This window comes from Rhinatrema bivittatum, chromosome 2 (assembly GCF_901001135.1).
Source record: "Rhinatrema bivittatum chromosome 2, aRhiBiv1.1, whole genome shotgun sequence".
NCBI lineage: Eukaryota > Metazoa > Chordata > Amphibia > Gymnophiona > Rhinatrematidae > Rhinatrema > Rhinatrema bivittatum.
In genome coordinates this window covers 34,080,478-34,101,636 of record NC_042616.1, presented here as the reverse complement: position 1 = coordinate 34,101,636, position 21,159 = coordinate 34,080,478, and the positions used below count along the sequence as shown (strand labels likewise).

Below are 21,159 nucleotides of genomic sequence, written 5' to 3'. Positions count from 1 at the left end.
ATGACGCCTAGATCACTTTCTTGTGTGGTAGCACCTAATATGGAACCTAAAATTGTGTAACTATAGCATGGGTTATTTTTCCCTATATGCATCACCTTGCACTTATCCACATTAAATTTCATCTGCCATTTTGATGCCCAATTTTCCAGTCTCACAAGTTCTTCCTGCAGTTTCTCACAATCTGCTTGTGATTTAACTACTCTGAACAATTTTGTATCATCTGCAAATTTGATTACCTCACTCAATACAGATCCCTGAGGCATTCCACTGCCCACTCCCTTCCACTGAAAAAATTGTCCATTTAATCCTATTCTCTGTTTCCTGTCTTTTAGCCAATTTGTAATCCATGAAAGAACATCGCCACCTATCCCATGACTTTTTATTTTTCCTAGAAGCCTCTCATGAGGAACTTTGTCAAATGCCTTCTGAAAATCCAAGTACACTGCATCTACCGGTTCACCTTTATCCACATGTTTATTAACTCCTTCAAAAAAGTGAAGCAGATTTGTGAGGCAAGACTTGCCCTGGGTAAAGCCATGCTGACTTTGTTCTATTACACCATGTCTTTCTATATGTTCTGTGATTTTGATGTTTAGAACACTTTCCACTATTTTCCCTGGCACTGAAGTCAGGCTACCTGGTCTGTAGTTTTCCGGATCGCCCCTGGAGCCCTTTTTAAATATTGGGGTTAGATTTGCTATCCTCCAGTCTTCAGGTACAATGGATGATTTTAATGATAGGTTACAAATTTTTACTCATAGGTCTGAAATTTCATTTTTTAGTTCCTTCAGAAATCTGGGGTGTATACCATCCGGTCCAGGTGATTTACTACTCTTCAATTTGTCAATCAGATCTACCACATCTTCTAGGTTCACTGTGATTTGATTCAGTCCATCTGAATCATTACCCATGAAAACCTTCTCCATTACGGGTACCTCCCCAACATCCTCTTCAGTAAACACCGAAGCAAAGAAATAATTTAATCTTTCCGCGATGGCCTTATCTTCTCTAAGTGCCCCTTTAACCCCTCGATCATCTAACGGTCCAACTGACTCCCTCACAGGCTTTCTGCTTCGGATATATTTTAAAAAGTTTTACTGTGAGTTTTTGCCTCTACGGCCAACTTCTTTTCAAATTCTCTATTAGCCTTTCTTATCAATGTCTTACATTTAACTTGCCAACGTTTATGCTTTATCCAATTTTCTTCTGTTGGATCTTTCTTCCAATATTTGAATGAAGATCTTTTGGCTAAAATAGCTTTTTTCACCTCCCCTTTTAACCATGCCGGTAATCGTTTTGCCTTCTTTCCACCTTTATTAATGTGTGGAATACATCTGGACTGTGCTTCTAGAATGGTATTTTTTAACAATGACCACGCCTCGTGGACATTTTTTACTTTTGTAGCTGCTCCTTTCAGATTTTTTCTAACAATTTTTCTCATTTTATCAAAATTTCCCTTTTGAAAGTTTAGCACAAGAGCTGTGGATTTGCACACTGTTCCTCTTCCAGTCATTAAATCAAATTTGATCATATTATAATCACTATTGCCAAGCGGCCCTACCACCGTTACCTCTCTCACCAAGTCCTGTGCTCAACTGAGAATTAGATCTAAAATTGCTCCCTCTCTTGTCGGTTCCTGAACCAATTGCTCCATAAAGGTATCATTTATTCCATCCAGGAACGTTATCTCTCTAGCGTGTCCCGATGATACGTTTACCCAGTCAATATTGGGGTAATTGAAGTCTAACAGTACATAGGAGCAAAATCCTGCACTCCAAGCAATATCGCAGAAACCACAAGTGCAGGCACACAGTTCAATCCTGACAGAGTACTCTAAATCGGTGTATATATTAAATGCTTTTAATGCTTCAATATGGCAACTCCTCTGGCTCATACAAACATCAGACTTAATGGCGTCCCCCGACACGGTACCCGTGTTTCGCCGCGGGCTGCATCGGGAGGGCTCGCCAATAGGGATTCATAAGAAAGCTGTAAAAGATAAATATACATCAGGACAACACAACAGGACTTATAACCGAATATAAAGTGCAACAATATATAACATCATAACATACCTGACAGCATGAGAACTTCAAAGTGACAGGGAGTGCACTACCCTTTCCCACTGACAGGTATTTAAAGCTGTTTACATCGGTCCCATATAGCATTCTTGGATGTACTTGTGTCTGTGGATGAGGGCCGTTTTTCGACCACCATCCACCGCAAGGAAACTGACAGGAACACTTTACTTTCCTTTCAAAGTTGTCACCCCAGTACATTACGAAGGAATATTCCCACTGGCCAATTCTTTCGGCTTCGTAGATTATGTACTACTAGATGTGAGTTTCTTAAACAGGCTCAGATCATGTCCTCTCGCTTTATTTCCCGGGGGTACCCGAGGCACGTTGTTAAAAAGGCGATGAAACGGGCTTTGTACACCAATCGTGACTTATTACTTTTACCATCATCCCATGATGATCAAACAGTTACAAATTGTATTTTGCCATACTCCACCCTGAGCCGCCAGATTACTGCGATGATTCGCAGACATTGGGAGGCCCTCTCCTTACATACTCTATTCCCGGGTCCCCTTAGATTTACTTTTCGACGGGGAAAAAATTTACGAGACAAGCTCATTCACACTGATATTCCGGGGCCACGGCATTTCGATAGTGTACCTGGTCACCACCCGTGTGGACGCTGCACTGTATGTTCTCATACTTCACCCTCCACTAGTTTTATTCATCCAGTTTCTAAAAAAACTTTTAGGTTATGTTCTTACTCTGATTGTACTACGGCTGGAGTAATCTATGTGATTACATGCCCTTGTCCTCTGATCTACGTTGGGAAAACATCCCGCATGGTAAAAACTCGAATTATAGAGCATTGCTCTAACATTCGTCACTCCCGTGAAAATGAACCCCTCGTAGACCATTGGGTTAAAACATCACACACCTTGTCAGATCTCACATACAGTGTTCTTGAGGTATTCCCGTGGTGCCCACGAGGGGGTAATTATTCTGAACAACTGGGTCGTATCGAACAACGTTGGATTTTTATGTTGGATTCAGTATCTCCTAAGGGGTTAAATCGAGACATTGAATGGTTTCTGTTCACATAGAGCTCTCCCTTAGCGCCGGTCATTCACAAGCACTGTTTGGTTTACAACCCTGCTGAGGCGCGTCACAGGAACGGCAGCCAATGAATGGGACGTTGAAGTCCCATGTGGTTTGTCTTCCTGTTTTGGCGCCTTAATCAGCTTTAAATACCTGTCAGTGGGAAAGGGTAGTGCGCTCCCTGTCACTTTGAAGTTCTCATGCTGTCAGGTATGTTATGATGTTATATATTGTTGCACTTTATATTCGGTTATAAGTCCTGTTGTGTTGTCCTGATGTATATTTATCTTTTACAGCTTTCTTATGAATCCCTATTGGCGAGCCCTCCCGATGCAGCCCGCGGCGAAACACGGGTACCGTGTCGGGGGACGCCATTAAGTCTGATGTTTGTATGAGCCAGAGGAGTTGCCATATTGAAGCATTAAAAGCATTTAATATATACACCGATTTAGAGTACTCTGTCAGGATTGAACTGTGTGCCTGCACTTGTGGTTTCTGCGGTAATTGAAGTCTCCCATTATTACTGCAATGCCAATTTGGTTAGCTTCCCTAATTTCTCTTAGCATTTCACTGTCCATCTCACCATCTTGACCAGGTAGACGGTAGTTTACTCCTATCACTATAGTCTTCCCCGACACACAAGGGATTTCTACCCATAAAGATTCAATTTTGTATTTAGTCTCATGCAGGATGTTTATCCTGTTGGACTCTATGCCATCCTGGACATAATGTTGTGCTCCGCGGCCATGGCGCCCCACGACCGCGTCCACCTACCTGACTCACAGCACCATGGGAGCCCCGGGGGAGGGCTCCGACCCGGGGCCCCGCTGCCCGTTGCAGGGGAAGCCGTCCTGCTTCCTCTCAGCGGCATCTCTCCTCCACGGAGGAAATCCAAGATGGCCGCCACCATGCTTCAGCACTAGGCCACGCCCCCTCCACAGAATTAAAGGGACCCATCCCTTTAATGACCTCACCTGTTCTCTATCAGCCAGGGCAGAGGAAGTATAAAAGGCAGCTTCCTCTGCTCATCCAGTGACTTGGCAACGTCTCCTGTGAGCTTTGTCCAGTCTGCTTGCTTCGTTGAGTTCTTCGAGCTTGGCTTCTGCTTTGTCTTCCTGGTTCCTGACTTCGGATTGGCTTACGGTGATTCTCTGGTTCCTGACTTTGGATTGGCAAGCGGCGATTCTCTGGTGCACGACTTCGGACTGGTGAGTGACGACCCTCTGGCACTCGACCTGGGACTCCCTTAAGACTCCGTCTCCAAGGGCCCACCTAAGTCCCAGCGGCCCGGGTCCCTACGGGCTCCTCCTGGGGGGACCGCGGGCTTCCAGGGCGAAGCTCCAGTTGGCCTTTGCACCGTTGCTCTGACCTCCATAGGTCCACCTAAGTCCCAGCGGTCGGGTCCCTACGGGCTCCTCCCGGGGGGACCGCAGACCACCAGTGGTGAAGAACATAGCGCCTCTTCTTGTCTCTTCATCGCCTCTGTATTTGTCTCAGCCTCCAGTGCCAAGGGTCAGCTGGTCCCGCCTCCTGTTCTGCCTCGCCACCCGACAAGAGAGCCTACGGACCCTCTGAAAGGTACACCACCCTCTTGTCGGCCAAGGGTCCACAAGCCTGAGCATAACACATAAAGCGCCACACCTCCTCCCCGGTGCTCCTCTCTGTCATTGCGATATAATTTGTACCCCGGTAGTGCACTGTCCCATTGGTTATCCTCTTTCCACCATGTCTCTGAGATGCCAATTAAGTCTATGTCATCATTCACTCCTATACATTCTAATTCTCCCATCTTACTTCTTAGACTTCTGGCATTAGGATACAAACATTTCAAAGTTTGTTTTTTGTTTGTATTTTCATTCTGCTTTTTAATTGATAGGGATAAGTTAGAATATTTTAGCTCAGGTGGTTCATTACTTATAGGCACATGGATTACTTTTGCTTTATTGGAACCTCTCACTGTCGGGATGCCCTAATTCTAATGCATCATTAGTATCCTTTGAAGATACCTCTCTCCGAACCATGCGCTGCTGAGCGTCTGTTGGCTTTCCCCTTTGTTCTAGTTTAAAAGCTGCTCTATCTCCTTTTTAAAGGTTAGCGCCAGCTAACTGCAGAGGTCTCATATGTCCTTGCGGACAGTTCCTTCCTTTCTTCCAAAAGTGGTATCTTCTTTCCACTTGAATCAGTCTGTGGAACGTCCATCATTCTCTGGTTTGAATCCTTGTGATCCCCACTCCACCGATTTACGGAGATTAGACGTCCGACGGGCCCTGTTGCATTATTTGGAGGTCACAAATAGTTTTCGCACATCAGACCATTTATTTGTGCTGTGGAGAGGTCCCAGGAGAAGTCATGAAGCATTGAGGGCTACCTTAACCCATTGGTTAAAAGAAGCCATTGGATCAGCATACCTCCTTCAAGGTTGTCCCCCTCCCAGAGGATCTCCGAGCGCATTCTACTCATTCATAGGCAGCCTCGTAGGCTGAGTGCCAACAGATTTCGCTGCAGGGAGATTTGTAGAGTGGCCACTTGGAAATCTCTGCACACTTTTGCTCGTCATTACCAGTTGGATGTGCGCACTCTAGATTCTGGGAGTTTTGCTGAAGGTGTGATCCGAGTGGGACTCTCAAGGTCCCACCCCGGGTAGGAAGAGCTCTCGTAGAACCCAGGAGTCTGGACTGATCCGGGTACGTACAGGGAAAGGAAAATTAGTTTCTTACATGATGATTTTCATTCCTGTAGTACCATGGATCAGCCAGAGTCCTGCCCTTTTCTGCATACGATAATGGAGAGTCCTCTCATTCAGTTCTTGGTTAATTTGCTCTGGCAGATAAGTGTTGCATAAATTGAACTTTTTATTGATGTTTCCAATCTTGTTACGGGCTCTGTTGCTGTTTGGGTTAGTTAGCCTGGTTTCTATGGAATTGAACCCCAGTTACAGCAGATAGTTATTAAATAGGGTTTTGGATCATTCTGCTTTGATACGTTGAAATACTGACGGACTGTAGGTGCCACCTCAGGGTTTAGGACAGAGTCCGCCAAAACTTCTCTGTCTCTATCTGCTGGAGGGGGAGGCAAAACCCAGAAGTCTGGACTGATCCGGGGTACTACAGGAACAAAAAATGATCAAATAAGAACTAATTTTCCTTTACAAATTTTAACAAATAAATCAGACATTTTATTTTGAGTTCCTTCAGTACCCTAGGATGCATATCATTTGGGTCCAGGTGATTTGCTACTCTTTAGTTTGTCAATCTAGTCTACTACATCTTCCAGGTTCACAGTGATTTGTTTCAATTCGTCTGACTCATCACCCTTGAAAACCATCTTCGAAACTGGTATCTCCCCAACATCCTCATTAGTAATACTGAAGCAAAGAATTCATTGATTTTATCTGTAAAGTCTGTAGTAAACCTGACCAGCAGAGGTTTCACACCCATATTGGTACTAGATAAACTGGACCCGCTATGGGCTGTGATCTTTTAATTAGATTGGGGTAAGAATCATTCATAGATGACGTTGGTGCGTGAGCCTTTGAATCCCACAGGTCCCTTCTTAAGGAGTGAGCACAGAGACTCCAGGGAATCCTGAACCCAGTAAGATTGGTGTGAGGCTGAAAGGCCATAAATCTGTAGTCAGGGCATGTTTAAATCGTGTATAAGCCTTTTTCTATAGAAAATTCTGTTAGACTGATGCAGCCCACAAGGTATTTGATCATCTTTTCTAAATCCCTATTTCCCTTCACTTTAATTCTTCTCCAAAAATTTACCAATGATATTATGCTGAGTGACTCTGAGAAACCTAATACAGTGCTCTTACCTCCAGGAGCAGGCTCTCTGATCATCATTCCTGGAATTCAATAATCCGCTGTCTGAGCTGAGACACGAACTCTTTGTCATCTATAGGCTATCATTTAACCCTCCAAAACTTTGTGCCCACCGGAGTAGTTCTGGTTTGTAGCGTAAGCCAAACCGGGGGCATGGTCCAACCAAGTGATGTTACCACCCACTTCCGCTTCCAATACCTTCCCCACTGTATCCTTATCAATCAAAAAGTAGTCAATCCTAGAGTAGGACTTATGTGGGTGAGAGAAGAACGTATAGTTCCTCGCCGTGGGATTACGCAATCTCCAAATGTCCGTAAGCCCCCGATCTTCAATGAGGTGTTTAAGGGACCTTTCGTGCTATTTTCCCCCCAGCGCAACCACTGTGAGTATTGTCAAGATAGGGGTATCTTGTGATGTTAAAATCACCCCCCACTACTAGAACGCCCTTCCGTCCACTCGCTAATGACAGTCGAGAGTTTAGTAAAGAACCCAGACTGTTCAGCATTTTGGAGCATACACATTTAAAAAGGTAAACAGTTCCTCATTAATTTTGGCTTTTACATAACATAGCGACCCTCTACATCCCGGATCTCAGAGACAATATCTGCCACTACCGAGCTTGCAAACAGATCCCTACCCCATTGTATTTATGTTGGGGGTAGCTGCTGCGTGGAAAACTTGTGGGTACCCTTTGGTGGCCAATAAACGAACATGTCGTTTTCTAAGGTGTGTTTCTTGGCAGAGATAATATCCACCTGATGATGGGCCATATCTCGCATAAACATCTGTCGTTTGGTATGAGTGTTTAGGCCCTTCACATTAATAGAGAGCAATTTTAAGGGCCTCATAATTAGGTGTAGTCGGGCAGTGCTATGCCTCCCAAGACAAAGCATGTCAAGGACATGGACCGTGCCCGATTCCTGATTAGTGGTAAACCGACCCTCACCCTGAGTGTATTGCCGAACCCCAGCACATTCCCACTCCCTATACCCACCCCCTTCCCCCCCTCCCTCCCATCCCTCCCAACTTCTTGCCACTCTGCCTCGAGTGGAGCTCCTCCATTGGAGACCTGACGCCACCTCAGGACCGAATTATGGTCCCCCCTCCTCTACATTAGTAACCACATACAACATAACGCCCCTCACAATAACATGGGTTCAAAACGGGAATAATAACACCCAAAACTTGGTATGAAACTCCGTGAAAAGCCAATGTGGGCCCACGGGGTCTGCTTACGATAAGACTCCTACTGATCTCAGTCCATCAAAAGCTGGTCAGTCCGGTAAAAGAAAAGAAAAACCTGAACACAGTCCCCTGTGGACTCAGCCTGGTTCTTCTAGTCCCGATGGACCCCCGGATCTGCGACGTAGGCGTTTACCACCATTATCCACTCGCTTCCATCTAGGCCTGTCCGCTTTTCCGAGTGGTACTCGCTGCTGAGGCATCTCGAGGGCCCTCCGTATCTGATGCTGGTAAACCTGCTGCCCGCAGGATGTCCTCCGCTTCCATGACTTGCTGCACACGGGATGGAACTCCATTAACAGTAAAGTGGAGGCCGAATGGAAAGAGCCATCTATACTTGATATTATGAGAGCGAAGTATACTGATAACATCTCTGAATGCACGCCGTTTCCTGATAGTCGAAATAGCCAGGTCCTGAAACACCTCATTTTACAGCCTTTCCAGGTTATGGTGCCCATTATCTCTCGCTGCAACGGGCCACTGTCTCCTTGACCAGGAAACTATGAAAGCAGGCTATTATATCCCTGGTTTGTTTATTCTGCGAGTTGCCAAAGGCTCTGTGTGCCCTTTCTAGAACCACTTCCCGTGACTTCTCTTTAGTCCCCTCCGGATCCAGCAAATATGCACATATGTCTTGCACCACTTGTGAGCAGTCCCGAAAGTCCTCACCTTCCGGCACCCCTCTAAAGCGGAGGTTCACCCTCCTGGTTCTGTTCTCCAGATCCTCAACGTGGGATTGCAGCTCATCATGTGAATCTCTAAGCTGCCCCAGCTCTTCCCGCACGGAGTCCAGCTCCGTTTGCGCATCCTGCAGGCCATGTTCAGTTTCATCTGCGCGCCTCTCCAGCTCCCGGACGTCCCTTTTTGTGCTCTCTATCATATCGCCTAGCTCTTGGCGAAAGCGGGCCATGTCCCCCCTCAGCTCTTGGAACCAGGTCCGGAACTCATACCTGGTAGGGATCTCCGTGTCTAATAGTGCCTCTGTAGGCTCCGTCTCCGCAGCGCTCTCCGGGATCGGCGCCATTTTGTCTCCGTCCCCGAGCGCCGCTGCTGTGCTTGCTGCCGCAAATGAGAAGCGGTTGAGATCGGGTTTTTTTCCGGGGGGTAGCCATCCTTAGCTACTGGAGACCGTGTATCGGCGATATTCTGGTGCCTTTGACCTGATGAATACCAGCGATGGAGGCAGATTAGCGGCGGAGGAGGGGGGAGCCGAGGTCTTAGGCGGCCATCTTAGCGGGTGACGTCACCGGTCCTCCCTGATCATCATTCCTAATATTATAGCCCACATTGAACGAGGGGAGAGAGCCGTACATCAGGGATGAGCTGGGATCAGAGGAAGGAGGAACTGGGAAAAGCAGCTGCTCAGGTGAGTGCAGGAATAAGAGGGACCGGGGTAAACCTGCTGAGCTGGAGAGTGGAAAGAGCAGCTGGGAAGTGCAGAGACCCCTTCCCAAGCTCCTCTGCAGATCTCTGAAGTCACTCACAGGGTTTCTGCGACAGGCACTGGTATACGCTCGAGTGCTATTTTATGAAGCTTGAAAGTTGCATGTCAATGTGAACTGAGATGGTGCAGAGTTCATAAATGTGCACCTAGGTGGTTGTTGTAAATGGTGTATGGGTGGGCATTCATTACCAAAATTGTCTGCGCGTTTTACACCTCCTACTTGACTCTCACAGGTGCAATCACTCTTGTCTTTTCTCTGCAGTTTGTGGGTGGATTTCTTGGTGAACTAAGTAAATACGGGGTGCTATTCCATCTATTTTATTGTGCCCAAGATAGAGGGCTCATTATGGCCCATTCTGGATCTCAAGAGCGTCAACCGTCATCTGCAGATATTGCACTTCCGCATGGAAACTCTCCGCTCCATCATAATGGCAGTGCAACCGGGAGAGTTCTTAACCTCCCTGGACCTCTCCAAAGCCTACCTTCATATTTCCAGAGACACCTGATAGCTCTCGGTTCCTCCCTGGCGGTTGATATAGGCAATCGTTGTTGCGTTGTCCGACATCACTCAGATCGCTTGCCCCTGGAGCCTGTGGCTGAACTGCAGGCATGCTAGTCCTGACTGCTTGAGCGGTTTATGTTCCAGTTTTGCCTTTTCCTTGGTCCATTGTCCCTGGGCTGTCAGCTCTGGACAGTGAGCTCCCCACCCTCAGAGGCTTGTGTCTGTCGTGAGGGCAATCCAGCTTGGTGAGGATAGACTGATTTCCTGTAGCCACCTCCAGAACTGGTAATGGTGGCCCACTACCGCAAAGTGTAGAAAAATGCTGATGGTCTTGATGGACTTTCCAGTAATGGGCCACCATTACCAGTTCTGGACGTTACCCTTTGGTCTGGCAACCGTCCCCAGAACATTCACCAAAATTATGGTGGTCATGGTGGCAGCACTGAGGAAAGAAGGGATCCTGGTGCACCCCTAATTGGACGACTGGCTGATCCGGGCAAAGTCATTGGAAGAGAGCCTCCAGGTAACCAGCAGGGTCAGGTCCTTCCTACAGGAACTCGGTTGGGTCATGAACATGGACATGAGCAGCCTCAAGCCCTCCCACCAAGCAGAACAAGGTCCTCCTCCCTTCCTGAGGAGAAGAAAACTGATGGACCAAGTACGCCGGTTGATGACCACATTGCACCCCAAGGTGTGGGACTATCTTCAGGTCCTCCGCCTCATGGCATCAACCCTGGAAGCAGTACAGTGGGCGAGGGCTCACATGCGGCCTCTCCAACGCTCCTTACTGTCATGTTGGAACCCACTGTCCCAAGACTACTCGATTCACCTCCACCTACCAACAGAGATATGTTCTTGGCTCCAGTGGTGGCTACAGGAAATCCACCCTAAGCAAGAGCGAAAGCCTATCCTCACCAAGCTGGATTGCCCTCACGACAGACACAAGCCTCTGAGGGTGAGGAGCTCACTGTCCAGAGCTGACAGCCCAGGGACAATGGACCAAGGAAAAGGCAAACTGGAACATAAACCGCTCAAGCAGTCAGACTAACATGCCTGCAGTTCAGCCACAGGCTCCAGGGGCAAGCGATCTGAGTGATGTCGGACAACGCAACAACGATTGCCTATATCAACCGCCAGGGAGGAACCGAGAGCCATCAGGTGTCTCTGGAAATAAACCCCCTTATGGAATGGGCGGAGTTAAACCTACAAGGGATCTCTGCTTCCCCCATCGCAGGAAAAAGACAATGTCACAGCGGACTTACTCAGCAGGGAAAACCTGGACCCGGGGGAATGGACACTGTGACCAAAGGATTCCAGCTTCTAGTAAATCGCTGGGGCCTCCTGGCCATGGACCTACTGGCCACATCTCATAATGTGAAAGTCCCCCGGTTCTTCAGTCACAGGCGAGATCAGCATTCACAAGGAATCGACACCCTCGTCCAGACCTGGTCAGAGGAAGACTTACTGTATGCCTTCCCCCCATGGCCTCTACTGGGCAACATCGTACAAAAGATAGAACACCAGAGAGGTTTAGTCCTCCTAGTGGACCCGGAGTGGCCCAAATGTCCCTGGTATACAGACATGCAAAGGCTCCTCGTGGGGAGTCCTCTGTGCCTCCCCCCACACAGGGACCTTCTCCAGCAGGGCCCGATTTTTCATGAAGATCTGTCTCGATTCTCTCTTACAGTCTGGCCCTTGAGAGGGTTCGCCTGAAGAAACTCAGTTACTCGGTGGCCGTGATCGCCATCTTGCTCTGTGCGCGAAAGTTCTCAATGTCCCTGGCCTACATATGGATCTGGAAAATATTTGAGGCCTCGTGCGAGGACTGCGGGGTGCCCCCGCGAATGGCCAAGATCCCCATGATTCTGGGATTTTTACAGGACAGCCTGAAGAAAGGGTTGTCCCTCAACTCCCTCAAGGTCCAGGTAGTAGCCCTCTCCTGCTTCAGGGCTGAGGTGAACGGAAACAATCTGTCCGCACATCCGGACTTGGCCCGTTTCCTAAAAGGGGTTAAACAACTCTGACCACCTTAAAGTGGCTGATCCCCTTATGGAACCTCAATCTATTACTGGACTTCCTGGCAGGACCTTCCTTCAGACTGATGCGCAGTCTGTCACTATGCCTATTAACACTAAAGACTGTATTCTTTGTGGCAATATGCTCGACCCATCGCATCTCAGAATTACAGGCACTATCTTGTCGGGAACCATTCCTTCGATTTTACTGCAGGAACAGTACAGCTTCGGACTGTCCCCTTCTTACCAAAGGTGGTCTCGGAGTTTCACTTGAATCAATCCATCTCCTTACAGTCACTGGAGGAACACAAGGACATGGAAGCTCCAGCCTTCATCGCCATCTAAATGTTGGCAGACTCCTAGTGCAGTACCTGGAGCACTTGGAACCGGTGCGCAAGACATCGCTTTTTTATTCTTCACTGCTGGAAGAAACAGGGCGAAACGGTTTCGCGAGCTACTATGGCTCACTGGATCAAGGAAGTAATCAAGGCAGCTTACGTAGATGCAGGGAAACTTTTACCCCTTCAGGTCAAACCTCATTCTACCAGGGTCCAGCCAGTATCCTGCACAGAGGCTAAGCTACTGTTGCCAGCCATCTGTCGAGCAGCGACGTGGTCTTCCCTACACATCTTCTCCAGGTTCTACCGCCTGGATGTCCAGGCTCGAGAGGACGCAGCCTTTGCAAGGGCAGTGCTAACTGAACCATGGGCAGCCTCCCGCTCTGTTCGGGAGTAGCTTTTGTACATCCCACTGGTCCTGAGTCCATCTGGCTACACGCTAGGAAATGGAGAAATTACTCACCTGGCAATTTTGTTTTCCTTAGTGTAGATAGATGGACTCAGCATCCTGCCTATGGCTGCACAGGAGAGGCACCAAGGAATTGCCCATGAGGCGACCCTCGATTCCTAATGAATACAGGTAAGCCGTTGCCTTACCCCTAGTTCAGGGCATCCATAGTATGGCTGGTTTCGATGCTTATGTTGGTTGAGTACATTGGAGGTCTCAACTTGAGTAAAAACTGTTGTTAACCAAGGGTTTAATCAAGTTATATCCAAATTCTAATCAAGTTCTTTGATTATATATGACCACAATGGCTTTTCGAAGAGAATACTGAAGAGCTGAGGTCACTGCAGAGAGTTTATCTAGGGTGATGTCAGCTTTGAAATCTGACTCAGTCTCCCATCTGCTAGCAGAAGAGCACAAACGAAATTATCAGGTAAGTAATTAATTTCTTCATTACTGTGTCAAGTGTAAAATGTTTGTTGTTGAAATATCAATAAAGCAAATTTAAACAGAGCTTTGTAGAGTTAGCACTCCATATACTCTGGAAATAGCTTTACATAGTGCTTGAAATTGCATATAATTCCCTATGTACAGATTTCTTGGCCATTAGACCTATTATAAGACTGGTTTGAATTGAAATCTACTTCTTACTTCCCTTGTTTTTTTCTGTTTTCTAAGGATGGATGCTTCAGTTTCTGTGCTTCTCTGTTTGGATGTCTAGTTAATAAAAAAAACAAACAAAAAACCCTCTGAAAGAACAAATCTTCCACCTTCTCAAACTCAAGTGCCCCATTCTTCACTCCCCTGAAAAGAGACACAGAGGGGACAAAATGTAAGATAGGCAGCTGTCAATACCAGAAACGTCTGAACTCGGTGACCAACCCCTCCACCAGGTGGATAGCCACACAACTTTGAGCATCTGACTCCATTCCCCGGTGTACTATAATTTGCTGTTTGTATACCAGCAGCTAAGACAAGAGATTTATTCACATTTTTCTCATAGGCCTGTGCTGTTTCTCCACCTCTACTACTGTTATCTCTGATCTCAAATGTGTGTTATTCCAGTGAGTGCTGAGGGAGTTATGCTGAGATTCCTGTCTTGGGACAGGGCACAGTCACAGTCCACATCCTCGCCTTGATAACTTTTTACTCAAATGCAGTGCATCACTTATCCTCAGACAAGTCACCCTATTGGCAAGATATGTGTAGTTTCTTCCTTTTCAGGGGTTTTGGAAAGCATCATTCAAATCCTTTTTCCTCTCCTGGTATTGTTGAGTTCAGAGCTTATCATGTGACCCTCGGGCTACATGAGTGCTTGCTCTATTTACATGTTTATAAATGCAATTAAAATTATGTATCATTTCTATGACTTCTTGCTATCTCCTTCAAGGAAGCATTCCCCAAGCAATATTCAACACTGTATCAGAACCTAATGCAGATCCACCTTTCAAAAATGATCTGCTGCAAAGGTCCACGTTAGGTTTTGATAGTAGAATATTGAATATTGCTTGGAGAATGCTTCCTTGAAGAAGACAGCAAGAACTTATAGATATAAGTATTTTTATTTGCATATATGACAAATTTAAAAAAAAGTAATTTAAAATTAAGAAGTGCTTACTATTGTCCATTTTTGTAAGGACTTTCAGGTGAGGTCTAGGATTATAGTGAAGTACCAGCTGCACTTGCAAGATTAACTGTATCTGTGTATGAAGACCTCCATTAATGTTTTGAATTGAGGTGCTGGTCATCACAGGTTTATTTAAATACAATTTAAATTAGTTTACAACATGGTTTTTGTTTTGTTTGAGTTACATAAAAACTTTCTGATATTGAATTCACTTGTCCGTGTTTGCATGTTCAGTCCTTAGCTTCATTCTTCTCTGAGATCCACCAATGTGCTCTCGTTTATATCAGAATGCTGCAGTAAGGAGGTGATGCAGCTGCCTTAAGCCTCTATTCTCTCTGAGGTGTGTTAATGCTGAGAACACCCTGATCATTGTCACTGTGAGTCTCCCTCACATCAAGTAATGTCTATCCTTTTATTTTCTTATCCAGAGATTATTGACATCAAGAGAGGACACAAGGAGACGCATCCTGAGGAACGCAATCAACATCTGGAAGTGAATAAAACTGTATCAGAGAAAGATGAAGCAGATTCCTGCCCATGTTGTGTCTGGGGCAAAAACTACTGGAATCAGTGCAAGCCCCAGGAAAGGCTGAGAAATCCAGGAGGAGACTCCCACTGAAAATGTGACTCTCTGTGAGCAAAGTACACATCTGAGAGAACAGACCGGGTTGATATCATTTTCAGGCAATGAATGTGCAAGTAAAGTAACATTAAAAGTTAACCAGGAGATTTATACAAGAGAGAAAGCATTTCCATATAGTGAATGTAATAAAAGCGCCCTTTATTCATCACAACTGAAAATTCACCAAAAGATCCACTCAAAAGAAAAGCAATTTACATGTACCGACTATACTAACAGGTTGAAGTGGAAATTAAAAATGAAAAGGTACAAAGAGATGCACAGAGTAGACAAAACATTCACGGACATTGAGTGTGATAAAAACTTCAGCTGCAAATCAAAACTGAAAATTCATGAAAGGATACAAACAGGAGGAAAACAATTTACATGTACTGAGTGTGATGATATTTTCAGTTGTAAATCAAAACTGAAAAAGCACAAAAGAATCCACAAAGGAGAGAAACCATTTACATGCACTGAGTGTGATAAAAGCTTCAGCAGGAAATTTGATCTGAAAAGGCATGAAAGGATCCACACAGGAGAGAAACGATTTAAGTGCACTGTGTGTGATAAAAGCTTCAGATGCAAATACAATCTAAAAATGCATGAAACGATCCACACAGGAGAGAAACCATTTACATGCAGAGAGTGTGATAAAAGCTTCAGGGTGAAGAAGACATTGAAATGTCATGAAAGGACCCATACAGGAGAGAAACTATTTCAATGTATTGAATGTTATAAAAACTTCAGGTGCAAATCTGAACTAAAAATACATGAAACGATTCACACAGGAGAGAAACCATTTACATGCAGAGAGTGTAATAAAAGCTTCAGGGCAAAGAAAACATTGAAATATCATGAAAGGATCCACACAGGAGAGAAACCATTTCAATGTAATGAATGTTATAAAAGCTTCAGGTGTAAATCCGATCTAAAAATACACGGAACGATTCACACAGGAGAGAAACCATTTACATGCAGAGAGTGTGATAAAAGCTTCAGGGTGAAGAAGATATTGAAATGTCATGAAAGGATCCATACAGGAGAGAAACCATTTATGTGCACTGAGTGCGATAAAAGCTTCAGCAGGAAATCTGAACTGAAAAGGCATGAAAGGATTCACACAGGAGAGAAACCTTTTATTAGGACTGAGTGTCTGATGAAAGCTTGGGATCAAAACGCTAACTGGAAAGTCATGAATGAGTCCACACAGGAGAGAAACCATTTAAGTGCACTGAGTGTGATAGCCTCAGTAGCAAATTCAATCTGAAAATGCATAGATATATCCACGCAGGAGAGAAACCATTTACATGTATTGAATAAAAGCTTCAGTTAAAAACTCCAAACTGAAAAGTCATGAAAGGACCCACACAGGAAAGAAACCATTTACATACATTGAGTGTGATAAAAGTTTCCATATGACATCAGAACTGAAAAACCATCATAGGATACACTCAGGAGAGAAACCATTAACATATACTCAGTGTGACATGTTTCATTTGGAAATCAGTAATGAAAAAGCATAATATGATCCACATAGGAGAGAATCCATTTACATGCACTAAATATGATAAAAATTTCAGTTCAAAATCCAAACTAAAAAGTAATGAAAGGGTACACATAGGAGAAAAACCATTTACATTCACTGAGTGAAGCTTCAGTTTTAAATCCAATCTGAAAATGGATCCATACAGAAGAGAAACCATTTACATGCACCTAGCATGATAAAAGCTTCAGCAGGAAGTCTGAACTAAATAGGCATGAAAAGATAGACACAGGAGAGAAACAATTTATATGCATTGAGTGTGATAAAAATTTCAGTTGGAAATCAAAACTGAAAAAGCAGGAAAGGATCCACATAGGAGAAAATTATTTGGAGTAAATGTCTCTCACTGAGTCTTGCTGAGTTCTTCCATGTGATTAGCCCTGTTGCATAATACCTAAACTAAATCTCAGCTAGTTGACAACTTCTACTATTGAAGTATAAAAGAGGAAGCAGAAAGAAAAATTCCTTCTGGAGGCATGTTACCCAGGATAAAAAAGTAACCCACTCCTAGTCTAAGCACTAGGACTAATGATGCTGGTAGTGATGGAGCTGAATCTTCATGCAAAATTTCTGGTTCAACTATAGACTATGGTGATGTCATGGACCCACTGCAGCAGACGATAAACTTTAGAAGCTAATGAAAATATTAAGAGAATTATTTACTACCAAGTAGACCCCTGAGTCCGTACTATACAGTATAGATGAAGTGTATCAGTATATTAACCCTTATAATATATAATGTGACGCATATCAACAAGTGTCAACAGGAAACCCTGCATGGCCACAGTTTTTATGTTTCAAAACACATTCTATTTAGCAATTCATTACTCGGAAAACCTTTTATACGGGCACATTGTAAACATACGGTCTAATAGTCATACTCACAACACATATTCCCCCATGTAGTGTTTACCACTCTGCATCCAGACCTCACATCCATACAATCACTCATTCCATCCAATGCGAGAACTTCGCAACACTAATGTTGATTTGAATTGGAACGATATCCCCTGCCAGAAAGAGATGCTGAGTGTGAAAAGTGGGCTGAGTGGTGTTACATTACACCATAGAACACTGAACACGCAATCATGTAAAAGCAAAACTTAGTTTACTAAATACTGTAGAAATTATATAAAGATGAGCAAAGAAATATCACAGCAGTATACCAATATTGCATAGATCAATACAGATAAATAGAATTTCCTAGTGTGTAGCCCGATGGACTCAGGACCAATGGGTTATGTGCTCCCCTGCTAGCAGATGGAGACGTAATCCAGTTTCAAAGTTGACGTCACCTTAGATATACCCCTGCTGTGTCCTCAGCCATTCAGTATCTCTCCATCTCCTAGCAGATGTGGACGTGCTATCCCCACACCAGCATTGGTGTTTAGCGGGATTGCAGTACTAGTTTGAAGAAAAAAATTTACCTTTTAGATTGGAGAAAGATTGAGCCCTGCTCTCCTGTGGTGATACCTAAAGTCCCTCCCCAAATTGAGAATTCCTGAGGTGATTTGCAAGATCCCTCAGAGGTGTCTTGGTCCGGTAGCCAGTTCCCGGCATGGACTTTGCTGCTGAAGCAGCTGAAAGGCAGCAGGTGCAGGAAGGTGAGCGCAGCGGTGATGGCCTAAGCCCTCTCCCCCCTCAGCCGGAGGCCACCTCTGTACTCAGCCAGTAAGCGCTGAGCCCAGGTAAGTAAAGAAGAATTCCTCCGATTCAGAGACGTTGAAGGGCTTTGGTAAGTCTTTCCTCCAGTCTCCTTGCTGGGTGCACTGTACCTACGATGTCCCCATCCCATTAGGGCAAGGGAAGGGGGGTTTCCGAGCAGGTTGAGTGGTCCCTGATGGGCTAGGCCCTGTGTCGGGCTTGGTGGGCACTCCATGTGGCAGGCCGCGGCGGTGCCATCCTGCGCATGGTTTGGTGCAGCGCCATTTTCCCCCATCGACCCTCAGTATGCGATGTGCGGGCCAACCCGTTGTGCATATAAGTGTCAGAAAATGTGTTAGAAAAAGTGTTTCTTTGTAGCCATGCATGTAGAATGTAGCAGTTATATCAAGTTTGTATTGAAGATTAAGGAATGCCTTTTGTACTTTTTGTACCTAGATAAGGGCCTAATATGGGACGCCTTCCGGCTTCCATCACCTGTCTCCTTGTGGGCAAAGGTCCAGACAGAACTGATCGCAATTGCGGTTAGGAATAGACTAGCCCCCACCTGGCTATTCTGTTTGTTTAAACCCTGATAAGGACAGTACAGGGGAGAGGAGCAAGGTCAATCCTGACTGATCATAAGAGAGACAGTAAAGGGCTAACCGCTTCATGATATTGGTAAGCATTTGTTTATAGTTATTTCTGCATAAGAGAACCCTAGCTAGTAGAATTAATCCTATCTAGTATTAGCAGGACATGTACTAGAAATAATTTATTCTACAAGAAAAATTTCTTTAGTAGATATTTATCTGATTGCTATAGTTTCAGTAACTATCGTTATCATACTTATAGCTATGTTCTGTTTGATTAAGATAAGATTTGAGAACCATGATGCTTCACAATCACATAGCTTAAACGATTATAACTGTTATCTGAATAAAGGGACTTATTTTCATACATCCAGACTGACTCGTTTCTCTAAAAACAACTCTATTGGGGAACCCTCATCTCTAAAATAATAAACTCCTTCCCTAAGGGCTGGAGGGTCATATGAAAGGTAGGATAGGAGCAGAGCTCTTCTTGGCTTTCACTGAGATGGCACTCCAGATGGGACCCCTTTAGATAGATAGGCAATATCTAGGAAAAAATAAAATAGGAATTTTTCATTTCCAATAAAATGATATTACCTATAATTCTATATTAATATAGAATGGCAGACCCCTACAGGATAAGGGCTAGCCAAGAGACTGTATTTTGCAAGCGGTTAGAGGCAAACCATATTCAGGAAGGTCAGTCTGTTGTACTACATTTGCATATAGACAGTGATTCCTCCCTGTGCTATCACAAAGATATTTGTCAATTAAAAGCCTTGACTCAACAAGGGAGATACCAGGGACTTGATCGTAGGAGAGCTGAGGACTTCACACCCTTTACTCTCCCCTATTGCCAAATGTCATACACTCTTAGTAAGTGCTTGTTCGTAGACACTCTGACCGTTCCTGTCTCAGAAAAGCGAGGCGGTTTGGCTTTCATGGAAACCCGGCTGCCTCTCGATGCAATATTATCATATGATCTTCTCGCTGCGGACCAAGTGCCGGCTGGAAAATAGGGTGACTTCTATACTGCTGTCCTGAGATGCTTTTTAACATTAAGAGATCATTATGGAAGCACCTCAACCCCGATGGGGACGCTCGCGGAGTATGGGGGCCATAGTGAGATCGATCATAAAGCAGACAGGGTAAGACGGACTTTAAGTACTCTCCCTACAGACATTAACCAGGTACCAGAACATTTGGCTACCTGATTAGTAGCATTAGAGGCAATCACTGGTCAAGTTGATGGACGCACTGGACACTATATAATTTCAACCCTAATGCTTCAAAATCTAGTTCCACCTTTGTTCGCTTGTGACTCCTGGGGAACTTATTATGCCTGGTGTTATCGAGAAATAAATGGTAAACCCTTGATTACTAATCTAGGGGACATATTACAAAAAATATTACAAAAGTATGGATATCCGCTGCCTACTCACTAGGAATGTTAGTGACTTTAGAAAATTTTGACCAGGTATGGGAAATCCTGAAAGATATTATGCCTGAAACCTCTATCCGCATTGATCTTATTAATCAACTAAGTACTTTGGCTCCTGCTGAAAGGAACCAACGATTTCCATTCCTGATTCAACAGGCATAGGAGGCAGCAGGAAAATCCTTGATCCTGCGGAAGCCATTTAAACTGGCGCACCAGGGGCCGGATAAACATAAAGGCAGAGGAAGGGACAGCCAGAGGTCTCAACCTGATAAGCACACCCGAAGGGTAAGCTTTAATTTCAGAAACCCATCCTCCCAGGAAAGGAATCATAGGGAGAATAGGGAGTTCAGGGAACTTAGACAGGAATACCCACCTTCTCCTCAGAGAACTCCTCCAGGCACCGGGTGGGCTCCACGTTACCCTGTGAGGGAAAATAGATGGACTCCATCTATAAGATATCTAGCATCAGAAAACCCCCCAGGGGTATCTGGAGCTACAGCTAAAACTGATCACCCTCCCACACCTACCCCAAGAAAATTGGCCAAGTGAGCCACACACCATGGCAGCTCTGGCTCCAAAACTCAACCCCCTGTGGATCCAGAATAAGGAATAAGGTAAACTTGATGTGGGGATGGTGGACACAGGGACTACCATTAGTATACTAACATGAGAATGGGATACTATACATTATTTACAACAAAACATAACAATTACTATGTTTGCAGGACAGCAGACCCAAGCTCCCTTAGCAACCATAGACATCTATT

General features: G+C 44.9%; 1 protein-coding gene across 2 annotated transcripts; it reads left to right on the top strand.

Moving 5' to 3' along the window:
- The first annotated feature begins 9,493 nt into the window (after positions 1-9,493).
- On the top strand, positions 9,494-18,035 carry LOC115083780 (gastrula zinc finger protein xLCGF3.1-like). 2 transcript variants are annotated; one of them, XM_029587798.1, is made up of 2 exons: positions 9,494-9,547; positions 14,981-18,035. In XM_029587798.1, the coding sequence occupies exon 2, from the start codon at positions 15,431-15,433 to the stop codon at positions 16,439-16,441; it is 1,011 nt and encodes a 336-aa protein (XP_029443658.1). In that variant the 5' UTR covers positions 9,494-9,547; positions 14,981-15,430; the 3' UTR covers positions 16,442-18,035. The 2 variants fall into 2 exon arrangements, with proteins under 2 accessions (XP_029443658.1, XP_029443659.1); XM_029587799.1 differs by lacking the exon at positions 9,494-9,547 and adding an exon at positions 14,794-14,892.
- The last annotated feature ends 3,124 nt before the right edge of the window (positions 18,036-21,159 follow it).

Coding starts and splice junctions, on each gene's coding strand:
- LOC115083780 (XM_029587798.1), top strand. CDS start 15,431: ATGAAAAGGTACAAAGAGATGCACAGAGTAGACAAAACATTCACGGAC.